General features: G+C 47.1%; 1 protein-coding gene across 3 annotated transcripts in view; it reads left to right on the top strand.

Moving 5' to 3' along the window:
• Nucleotides 1-11,319, top strand: part of GRIPAP1 (GRIP1 associated protein 1) — a 22,238-nt gene that overhangs the window by 962 nt on the left and 9,957 nt on the right. For 2 of the 3 annotated variants that reach the window (XM_005864520.2, XM_005864518.2), the window contains exons 2-13: nucleotides 1,225-1,291; nucleotides 1,427-1,488; nucleotides 2,413-2,439; nucleotides 3,291-3,398; nucleotides 5,876-6,026; nucleotides 6,852-7,036; nucleotides 7,230-7,277; nucleotides 7,926-7,957; nucleotides 8,058-8,105; nucleotides 8,229-8,328; nucleotides 9,642-9,719; nucleotides 10,854-10,988. In XM_005864520.2, the coding sequence (XP_005864582.1) occupies nucleotides 1,225-1,291; nucleotides 1,427-1,488; nucleotides 2,413-2,439; nucleotides 3,291-3,398; nucleotides 5,876-6,026; nucleotides 6,852-7,036; nucleotides 7,230-7,277; nucleotides 7,926-7,957; nucleotides 8,058-8,105; nucleotides 8,229-8,328; nucleotides 9,642-9,719; nucleotides 10,854-10,988 (1,041 nt within the window). Of the gene's footprint in view, nucleotides 1-1,224; nucleotides 1,292-1,426; nucleotides 1,489-2,412; nucleotides 2,440-3,290; nucleotides 3,399-5,875; nucleotides 6,027-6,851; nucleotides 7,037-7,229; nucleotides 7,278-7,925; nucleotides 7,958-8,057; nucleotides 8,106-8,228; nucleotides 8,329-9,641; nucleotides 9,720-9,947; nucleotides 10,041-10,853; nucleotides 10,989-11,319 lie in introns of all 3 variants that reach the window. The other variant, XM_005864519.2, reaches the window with a different exon arrangement.

The following is an 11,319-nucleotide window of genomic DNA, read 5'->3' as shown; positions in this document are numbered from 1 at the left end:
TGGGGTGGGGGGGGGGGGGGGGGTGACTCTGAAAGTGGGAAACCCTGAGTAGGGTCCTGAGGGAGGACAGGTCTTTGAATGAGGGAAACCAGTCATCCCTGTGTGAGGGACCGTGAGGGTGGAAGGTTGAGGTCATTGGACCATGAAAGGATTCTTACCCAGAATCCCCTGTAACTTGTACTTGTACAGGGGATTCTGGGTAAGAGCAATCCAACTGGCCCACCCAAAGCCTTGTGGAGGAAAATCTCTGAAGGCTGTAGGGCCATCCCATTGGATAATGACTGGGGAGATCTTGAGGAGGGTGGGGACCCTTGAGTGGGGAAGATTGATTTCATTAGGAGATGAGTGAGGGAAAAATCATTGGGCTCTGATGGATACGAATTCCAGGTGGGTGCCAAGGGTGTACCAATTGGATTAGACTGTGGGAGACAGATCACTGGGTCAGGGAGAGGACAGAGGCAGGAAAGATTCTGCAGAGACCACTCCCTCTGACCTTTAGCACAGAACCAGGTGGGTGGAGGCTGGTGCATGGGAGGGAAAGATCCTGGTGGAGTAAGGGAGACTGGTTCTGGGAAAAACTGGCATCAGGGCCCTACAAGGTTGGTAGGTAGCTGAATGCTGTTTGACATGGTTCATACTTTACTTTCCCTCAATTCTTGAAAGAGGACTGGACATATTTTGAAAGCCTTTGGGAGTTGGGACCCTGACAAGCCCTTTTTTACTCAGTGAAATTGGTCAAGACTACCAGGCCCTCTCCCCTTGGGAAAGAGGAAAGAAGGCAAGCCCCTGCCCCCTGCTCTGGCCAAGAGGATAGATACCCTCACTCCTGACAGAAAGACAGTCAGAACAACGTTTAGTGTGTGACAAGGTCAGCCAGGAGAAGGGAGGAGGAGGAACTTTATCCTATGGGCGTGGAGAGCCATGGAACACACATAAGCAAGAGCCTGACTAGATCAGTGCATAGTGAATTGGAAGAGATGGAAGCAGCAGAGAGATAAAGAGGTTCAGCTGGCTGTGATTATAAATAGAACTGGAGAAAGTGGGGTAGGGGCTGAGAGTCTGGAAGCTTTTTTAGGATGCAGGATGCACAGGTCTTAAGGAGCAACTAAAAAGGCACAAGGAGGGCAGCAGGGTCTATGGGGCTCATGGGATTGGTACCCTCATGGTGAAGTTAGGGGCATATTCCTTACCAAACCATTTCCCTTCTCTGCTTCCCCACTCAAGGCTCAGCTTCTGGAACTCCGAACAAACAACTACCAGCTTTCAGATGAACTACGCAAGAATGGTGTTGGTGAGCCAGAGGGTTTCAGAGGGGGGTGGCTTGGGGGACAGAGGCTAAGGGAGAACACCTCAGAGGCCTGGTGGGAAGACGTTTCAGCTCCTGGCCACTGACTGTGGCTGAGACACCCTGCTTTACCCACACCAGAACTCACCAGTCTTCGACAGAAGGTCGCCTACCTGGATAAGGAGTTCAACAAAGCTCAGAAGGTAGATCACTCCACCACTCACCCACCCATGCTTCCCTGTAGGCATCTGACTCATTCATCGCTCCAGTGAGCCCCTCTGTGAACCAAATCTAATGTTACATGCTATCATTAGTCATTCAACAAATTCTCATGAAATCTCTTTAGTTTGCTAATTTCATCTAATCCTGCTTAATTTATCGATTAATTTTAATTTACCCTTAATTCATTTTTAATTTCAATTACATACTTATTCTCATTCACAAACATTTAACTAAAGAGTCAAATCTAGTGGTAAATCTGCTTTGAATCTTCCTCCTCTCCTCCACTCTCCTGCCTTTTGCTCCTACTTTCCATCCTTGTTCTGGTCCTGTTGGTAAAGTGAGACTGAACCTACCATCTCCAGGCCTCTGAAGATGAGATAGCATATAAGCTATTGTGGCCCCTCAAGGCATTCAAGGCCCTCCATTGTCTCTTTCTTCACTGCTATGTGTCTATGCATACCACATTGTTATACATAATGTGTGCTCCAGAAATACATGTTAGATAAAGGAATACAGAATGCAGAGTCGGGAAGCTGGGCTTTTCTTTGGTAGGGTGCTGATTTCCCTACCTGACAATGCCCTCAGCTGCTCAGCAGTGGAACAGCAGTTTCCCTGCTGCGTGACAGGGATCCACATAGACCTGTTTGGACAGATGTAGCAATACAGCCACAATGTCTGAGCCTGGAGACCCAACCCATGAAGGGTTAAATACTAAGACCCACGAACAGCCTCAAGAGCTTACTAAGAGAGGAAAGGATGGACGCAGAATGCCACTCACTGCATCATTCTTGTAGGCTACAAATTGTCATGCAAGCTACCATCCCCCAACCCCTGTTGACATTGTCCCCCCTTGACACTTGTCCCTCTCTGTTTACCTTTTCTCTCCCCCCCCCACTCACCTTTAGGCACTGAGCAAGAGCAAGAAAGCTCAGGTAAGGGGACCCATGATGGGTGAATGTGTCTGGGAGACTGTCTTAGCAGGGATATTGCTGTATGCTGGGATCTCCTAGTACTGGCCTTTCTCTGTGTGTACACTTGCATCCATGACTATCATTTCACTGCCATATGTTACTGTGTCTTTGTTTACCTGTCTTCATTCATCTTTCACCCTGTGCTCCTCTCTGTGAGTCTTTTCTTCTCGCTTTCTTTTTATCCTTCTCTCTGTCTTCATTTCCTCTCTCTCTGACTCTTGTTTCTCTCCCCAACCTACTCTTTGTCTCTCCCCCACCTGTACCTATCTCTGCCATCATTTCTCTTTTCTTTATCTCTCTTTCTGACTTCTTGTTTCTCTCTCTCCCATTCCTCTCTCTTCCTCACACATTTCTTTCCCTGACTCCCTCTGTCCTCTCTCTCTGTTCTGTTCTCCTTCTCTTGGTCTGTCTGATCTTATCTCTCTGTTTTCCTACCTTTTCTTTTTTCCTTTCTCTCTCTCCATCTCTCTCTTTTCCCCTATCTATACCCTTCCCTATCTCTCTCTACCTCCTCTCTCCCCTATTTCTACCTACCTCTCCCTTTCCTCCCACTCTTTTTGACTCATGTCTCTCTCTCTCCCTCCCTATTTTTCCTTCTCTCTACCTCTTATACCTGTCTGTCTCCCTCCCTGTCTCCTCTTTTATCTCTCCTGGCATCTCTTTCTCCCTGTATCTCCTGATTTCACCTGTCTCATTCTCTGTACTCTATTTTCTCCCCACCCATGTCATTTTCTCCCTCTCTCTGTTCCTTTGCCCTACCTCCACATCCTTTCTGCCCCTGTTGGAGACCTGGTCCATGTCTGCCACTGCAGGAAGTCGAGGGGCTGCTAAGTGAAAATGAAATGCTGCAAGCAAAGCTGCACAGCCAAGAGGAGGACTTCCGCTTGCAGAACAGCACACTTATGGCCGAGTTCAGCAAGGTGCCTGGGATAGCCGAGGGGGGTCTGAGGGGTTGGAGCCACTTGGACTGAAGCTGCAAGGCAGCTGAGGGCTGTTGAACAGGGGCTGGCCCTGGATCACTGTCCATGGTGCTGAAACAAGTCCTAACTTTCTGTTTGGGGGGCAGTGGTTTGACAGATGGGGCTACCTACTGGGCTGTGATTAGAAGACTCCAAGCCCTGAGGTCAACTGTTTCCTGACCAAGTCATTCCTTTTCTCTGAGTTTCAATCTCCTTGTGTATGTTTTGGGGCTGATGCTATGGAACCCCAGAATGTTGGTGGGTAAAGTTCTTATGTTTAACATAGGCTGGACAGATATTCAAGCTACTTCCCTTTTTTCTTCCTGACATGAGCCTGGTGTTCTAGTTCTACATAATTCATCCTGGGTTGGATAATTCTATCTCCTCAGCGATTTTACTGTCCTGGCTACATCTAAACTTACTAGGCAGTTACAGACATTATATTTTGTTCCTTGTCTCTATTCTGTATTTCTGCTCAATGATTTTCTAAGTTTTTAGTGTGTTTTAAGGAAAAATGTATCATGACAACAAAATGGCATTTCCAAGGCTCCACATGAGACTGTAGTGCTTAAGACCTTAAAAAAACAAATAAAACACACCAACCTGTAAGCAGGTACAATTCCAGGAGAGGTGACTTAGCAAGGAGTAGTTAAGAGCCAGGAGGCCTAGATTAAACTCTTGGCTTTCCTTTTACTAACTGCAACCTTGAGCATGACACTTGATCTGCCTGTTGCCTGGCTCCCAAATGGTTAAAATGGAAATGATGATAATGACAGTACCTACCCTGCAGGGCTTTTGTGAGGACTGAATGGGTAAATGTCTGTAAACTACTTAGAACACAGCCTTGCACATTGGGGCAGAAGCAGGTGTTCCTCCATAAATCCAGCTCATGTTCCCCAGCACCTACCCTGGGCTAGGCCCTGGACCAGGTAGAGAACCTCCTTCACACTTTTTCTCCTGGGAACTAGAAGTGCTCACAGAGACACCTATGTTCCAGGCTTGCCTCTCGTCACTTATTTGCCAAGATATTTCAGCTCAGTTGTTACGTCAACAAATCATTATTTAGCATCTGCTGTGTGCTCTGTGTTATGGAAATAGTTGTGAGAGGCACAAAATGGTCCCCACTCTTACATTCTGGGGGTAGGATGGGGAGCTTACATTCTGGGGGTAAGATTATAGCATAGTAAACAAATAATAGTAGTACTGATAGCTGACAGTTATATAGTGTTTACTGTATACCAGGTCCTGTTTGATGTGCTTTACTAGTATTCCTATTTAACAGATGAGGAAAACTGAGCCCCAGAGAGAGGAAGCAATTTGTCCTAAGGTTACACAGCTAATAAATGGAAGAGTAGAAATTCACATTCAAGCAGTCTGGTTTCAGAATCTGTGTTTTAACCCCATATTACCAAAGAAAATTTAATTGTCAATTAGAATTTATGATCCAGAATTTTTCAGAGCTTTAAGAAATTAAAAACATTAGTTAAATTTAGGTGTGATCAGTGCAGATAAGAAAGAATGAACAGAGTACTGTGCTAGAGAGTATTGGAATTTCAAAAAGGTACAAAAAGGTACAGAGAGTATTGGAATTTCTGTGTTAGGGGATACCACTTGAAAGGTGACATTTGATCAGAGCACTGAAGGATACAAGCCAGTCGTGAAGAACTGGATTAAAGGAATAATGTTCTGGGTAGAAAGTATCCCAGGCAATGGGGGCATTGCAGGAGGGCAGCCAATCAATGATTCTCTGTCATTATTGATATTTCTATCTCTCCCTTTTCCTTCTTCTCTGAAATCAATAAAAATATATAAAAAAGAAAGTATCCTAGGCAATAAAATAAAAATTCTCTGTGGGTCTCAGTATTCTCATCTGAAAATGGGACAAAGGATCTTGTCAGATCAGCTGTGAGAAATGTATTTTAGTCAGGAGTTAAGGGGCTGGCTTAGTTTTATTTGCATTGTACACCTCTCCAAGACCAAGGGCTGACGATATGGGGCTATGGGCAGTGCTGGCCCTGGAAATGCCCTAAAAGCTGTCTGTGGTGCCTAGGCTCCCAGACACAGACCCTACCACAGAAGAGGGATGGCGGTGGGGCTCTCCGTGATGCAGACATCTTGGACCAGCAACTTCCAGAGGAGCCTGAGGTCTTGGATTACGACTGTGAGGTTGGAGTGGGCAAGCAGAAAATTGTTCTCAGTATTCTCAAACTTCTGTGGCTGCCACTTAACAGATGTGTGAATTTGAAAGTCGTTTAACATCTGTGCCTCAGTGTTCTTATCTGTGAAGTGGGGATAATGAATAATGAGAGCATTACATCACAGGAGTGTTATGGGAATGAAATGAATTATAAAGTAAGTGCATGGGCCAAGTGCTTTGTATATTTCAGCAAATATTCTGATTCTCTGCCTTTCCACTACCTCGCTCTTCCCCTGCTCAGCTCTGCAGCCAGATGGAACATCTGGAGCTGGAGAACCAGCAACTGAAGGATGAGGCTTCCAAGGCAGGGGCTGCCCAGGCTGGGAGCGTTGTGGATGGGGAGCTGCTGAGACTGCAGGCGGAAAATACAGCCTTGCAGAAGAATGTGGCAGGTATGTGGAAGCCCTCCTGGGGATGTGTGGGACCTTGGGGCTTGAGTAGGGTGTTTTCCTCCTTAGAATAGGTGGAAAGGCTTCAGAATCAAGCTTGGCCCTGCCATGGACCCCAGTGTCTGACTTTGGACAAGCCATTTCACCTCTCTGAGCCAAAGCTTCCTCATTTACAAAGTGTGTGTAGTGATGGGCAACTGTAGTAGAGATAAGAGGTGGTACATTTCTGAGTTTTCTGAGTTTAGTTCAGTGCCTAATACCTACCAGATTTTACAGATTAGCAAATAGAGCATCAGAAAGGAGATGTTTGCTAAACAGAGAAGGGGAATGAAGGAATGGTGGGGAGATTCTAAGCCTAGATTGTCAGTGGGGTCTGAGAACAAAGCTGAGAGAAAACTTGATAGAATGTGGGAGGGTTCTGATATGTGGATTTTTGGAGAGCAGCTGGAGATTGTGGGGTTGTGGGTGGTAGTTTGGTGACCAGGAGGGAGACTGTAGAATGTGGCCAGGGATCAGGAGTTCATAGGAAAAATTCAGCTCTAAGTAGGCAGTGGAAGATTGTGGGCATGACCTTGGAGGGCTATGGGCAGGGCTTGGGAAACAAACTTGGTCTAATTTGATCATAAACAGGATTTCAGTAGTTGGTGGGGCTTAAAAGATTTGTGATTTGTGTGGATGGGGCTGAACCTTTGTTTTGTAGGCTTGTGGTCTTTGGGGCAGAGTCTCTGCTACCTGAGGGGTCAAAGCTCGATTCACCCTCTATTTGACACATAGCAAGGGTCTTCGAAGATCACCTTATGTATCATATATCTCTGTTCTACCCACTAGCTCTGCAGGAGCGCTATGGGAAAGAAGCTGGGAAGTCCACAGCTGCCATTGAAGGCCAAGGGGACCAGCCAGAGGGCCAAACCCCCACCGTCTTGTCCCCCATGCCACTGGCAGAGGTGGAGCTGAAGTGGGAAATGGAGAAGGAGGAGAAGAAATTGCTCTGGGAGCAACTACAAGGCTTGGAGGTGAGTTTGGGTTTGTTGGGGTGGGGATGCCAGGCGGTGGGCAGATGCCCTAGCTCTGCTCATGACCCCATGGAGATGGTTGTGACATCACAGTCTCATGGGCGGATATATTTGGGAGCCGGAGGGCAGGGGAAAGCACAAGCCTAACCTCCCCCTTGCTTATGACAGCCCCCTCCTTTTTCCTTCCCTGTAGAGTTCAAAGCAAGCCGAAACATCCAGGCTACAGGAAGAACTTGCTAAGGTAGGACTGCCAAGCTTTCCCTGGCCTTTGCCTGATCTCCTTTCCTACCTGCCATGCTTCCCCCAGCAAGAGAAAAGCTGGCTTAGTACTCTCTCATAGCCTCAGTTTTGTTGTCTATGAAACAGACTCTAGCGTTAAGTCTCAGAGTTGCTTTCATTATGGAGTGGGCTAATGTAGTCCCACTATGTCTTGTACATGGTGGGCCCCATTCCTTTATTCTGTGTCCTCCCAGCTCTGCTTGGTCATCCATCTATCCATCAATCTATCCATCCATCCATCCATCCATCCATCCATCCATCCATCCAAGAACTTATAGACTGCAGGTTCTTACCTTAGGAATTGGAGACCCAGTGTTGTGTAAGGCAAGCATGATCCTGCTTTCCAGGCCTTCCAACCTAGCCATTCTATTATGTAGCCATTGGTCAATATGTTGGGGATGTAAATGCTGGGAGATCATATTTTTGCTGCTGACCATCTGGGCAACCAAATGACTGAACCCTTCTGGGACTCAGTTTCCATGAGATAACATAAGTAAATTCAGCTTCCAAAAAGAGCTTAGTAAGAAGTATCTGTAAATGTTAAGTGTATTTTTGTCTTTACTAATATTATGGTTGTTATCACTTGTTTGTACCCCCTTCCCCACCCTAGCTCTCAGAGAAACTGAAAAAGAAGCAAGAAAGGTAAATTTCTTTTTTCTGGAAGTGGGGGAAGGGATTTGGTGGGACTAGGGAGGACTGACTTATGGCACTGACTCAACTATGTCCGTCTGTATGTGTCCAGTTTTTGCCGTCTGCAGACAGAGAAGGAGACACTATTCAATGATAGCCGGTAACTACCAGGGTTGGAGGTATTGGTGGACAACAGGGACAGTGCCCACCAGAATTAACTGGGTCAGAGCTGGGAGATTGGGCCTTAGATCATGGTCAACGTACCCCTTCCCGTCACCCTTAGGAACAAGATTGAGGAATTACAACAGCGGAAGGAAGCTGATCTCAAAGCTCAGGTGGCTAGAAATCAGAAGCTGCAGCAGGAGCTCGACGCTGCCAATCAGGTGAGGGGCTGGGTTTTGAGGTCGCTAGAATAGGGACCAGGGCTGGGAGGCCAGGGAGCTCTGGGTCTAGGGAGACTAGTTGGAAAGTCTAAAATTTCTTGTGTTAGAAATATAGGGACTGGATGGGTCCTGGGCCTTCCCAGAGCTAGGAAAATGGCAACTAGGGAGCCTCAAGAGCCCTTGGAGCTGGGCTAGGAGCCCACATGAAGCAGAGATCTCAGAGGACTGAGGACTAGTGGCTGTATGCCACAAGTTTGGATGAATCTGCAACTGGGGAGTTGGAGACAGGAGTCTGGAGAAATCTGTGATCACTGGGAACTAAGACCAGGAGTTGCAGTGAGTCTGAACTCCCTGGAGGTTGGATGACTTTGAGATCTATGTGGGCTGGGTAGATACAAGACTTTCAAGGGTGAGACTGTTGTGCCTGGAGGCTGAGTGCATTTGAGACCCTCAGAGTATTGGGTCTGAAGCACCTAGGAAGTTGGGTCATGTAGGCTGGGTGGTCCTGAGACCCTGTGGACTATGAATAGAAAACTGGTGAAGGTGAGACATCCAGCGACTGGAGCAAAAGTCTAGTTGGGTCTGAGGGTTGGGCTTGGGTGACTCTAAAACCTCCAGGCTTCCCCCTAGAGTAGGTGAGTCTGAAGTCCTATGGATTGGGGAATATGGTAGCTTGTGGGTTTAAGGCTGCTAGAAGCTGGGGACAGAAGTCTGGGTAAAGCTGGGTCTTCAGTTAGCTAGGTCTGAAGATTCCCAGAGACTGGGGACCAGAGTGGCAGATGGTGGGTGGGATTTTTGGTCTGAGACCTCACTAGGAGCTGGAAACTAGGAGACTTTATGAGTGTGAGCCCTCTAGAGTCTGGGGCTATGATTTTGGGTGGATCTTAGACTCTTCGGAGTTAGGATATGGGGGTTGAGTATATCTGAAACCCTTTGAGGTTGGAGTCTGGAATCTGGGTGAAGCTCTAGTCCTTGAGGGCTGACTGTGTTTGAGAATTGGGGGGCCTCCAAACTGGAATCTGGGTGAGTGTGAGACCTTTCACAGATGGGGCCTTTCACAGAGTGAGTTTGAAATCACCAGGAGCCTAGGTGTTTTCTGAGGTGCTTGGAACTGGGATATAAGGGTGTCTGAGGCATCTGGGGGTAATTGACCTAGAGTCTGGGTGAACCTGAGATCTCTGATGGTGGGTATTTTGAGACGCCTAAATGCTGGGAACATACTTTCAGGTGGTCAAAAAGGGAGTCTGTGTAGTTCTGTGTATCCCAGAGGAGGCTGAGATCTAGAATGGCCTCCCCTGATCTGGTCCCCACAGAGCCTGGCAGAGCTAAGAGATCAGCGACAGGGGGAACGGCTGGAACATGCAGCAGCTCTGCGAGCCCTACAAGATCAGGTACATCATACTGGTGGGCTCAGCGAGATGGGGGCAAGGGTGGGGCAGTACAAGTGGGTATTGTACAGGCAGGCAAGGCCCCAGGGCTTCTGCTTTTCCTAGTTGTGGTTCTTCTCTGTGTGTGTGTGTGTGTGTGTGTGTGTGTGTGTGTGTGTGTGTGTTCCGTGTCTTTTCTTGCCTGTCCTCCTATTCTGGACCCACTCTCACCTGTTGTGGGCGTGGGACCAGGTGTCCATCAAGAGTGCGGATGCAAAGGAACAAGTAAAAAGACTTTTGGCTGAGAAAAGGGCCTTGAGGATTAACCTGGCTGCCCTGGAGCAGGTACAGGACAGTTGGGAGCCCTTGCTGATCCCTTCCCAGTTCCCCATCTCCCTCTGCTTCTGATTCATGTTGGGGCAGTGTAGTCCTGACCTCATGCAGTTCTTCCACCTCTGTTTCTGTTTCATTCTCAGCTTCTTTCTGTTGGCTTCCCGCCCTCTTCTCTCTCGCCATCTACCCCTACTTCTCTTGCATTCTAGTTTCTCTCCAGCACAGTACAAGAAAGGGACTAGTCTCAAGTGTACACTCTGAATCATGTCTATCTGTCTATCTATCTATCTATCTATCTATCTATCTATCTATCATTTATCTATCTATCGCCATATAGCCACCACCCAGATCAAGACACAGAGGATTTCTGTTTTTTCTTTTTCATTTTTTGGACACAGAGCATTTCTGCACTCCAGAGATCCCTTCTGCCCTTCTCAATCTATATACTTCCTCCAAAGTAACCACTCCTCTGACCCCTAGCAACATAGAGTAGTTGTGTTTGTCCTTTAACTTTATGTAAATGGAATTATACACCCATTTTTTTGTGTCTGGCTTCCATCTTGCAGCATTATATCTGTGAGATTTATTCATATGCAGCACTGGTTTGTTCCTTTATCTCTGTGTACTATCCCATTGTATGAATATACCACGTTTATCCATTCCCCTGTTGATCTTTCTCCCACTGTTTTTCTCTTTGAAAGTCTTCCTCTCCTGGCTCTCTTTCCTCTTCCCTCCCTGTTTCCTTGGAACTGGGAGGCTCACACCCTGTGACTGGCCCCCAAAGGCACCTTTTAATCCATTTCCCATCACCACTACTTTCTCTAGATCCAAACAGCAAAGACCCAAGAGCTGAATATGCTCCGGGAACAGACTGCTCAGCTGACATCTGACTTGCAGCTGCGGCAGACTGAGTATGAGCACCTCATGGGACAGAAAGATGACCTCAACTCCCAGCTTCAGGTGACACCTCTGGCCGTAACCTGCCTTCTCCTAGTTCCCCTTTGCTGGCTTAGTGGAGTTTGCAATGAGGTGCAGTGGGAAGACTGTGCAGTTAGGAAGACCTGGTTTCCAGTGTGGCTCTCTAACGTATTAGCATGTGTGTGTTCTAGACCAAGTTGTTTCTCTTCTCTGAGACTAAACATCTTCAGTTAGTTAGGAAAGCCATTCTGATTCCATAATAGACAGTAGAACAATAGTGGTTTCTACTGAATAAGATAGAAGTTTAGTTCTCTCTCATGTAAGAGTCTAGGTAGGAAGGCAGCAGGGATGGGACAATGGCTTCTCTTTTTAA

This window comes from Myotis brandtii, unplaced genomic scaffold (genome assembly GCF_000412655.1).
Source record: "Myotis brandtii unplaced genomic scaffold, ASM41265v1 scaffold1875, whole genome shotgun sequence".
NCBI lineage: Eukaryota > Metazoa > Chordata > Mammalia > Chiroptera > Vespertilionidae > Myotis > Myotis brandtii.
This window is presented reverse-complemented; position numbering and strand designations above follow the sequence as displayed.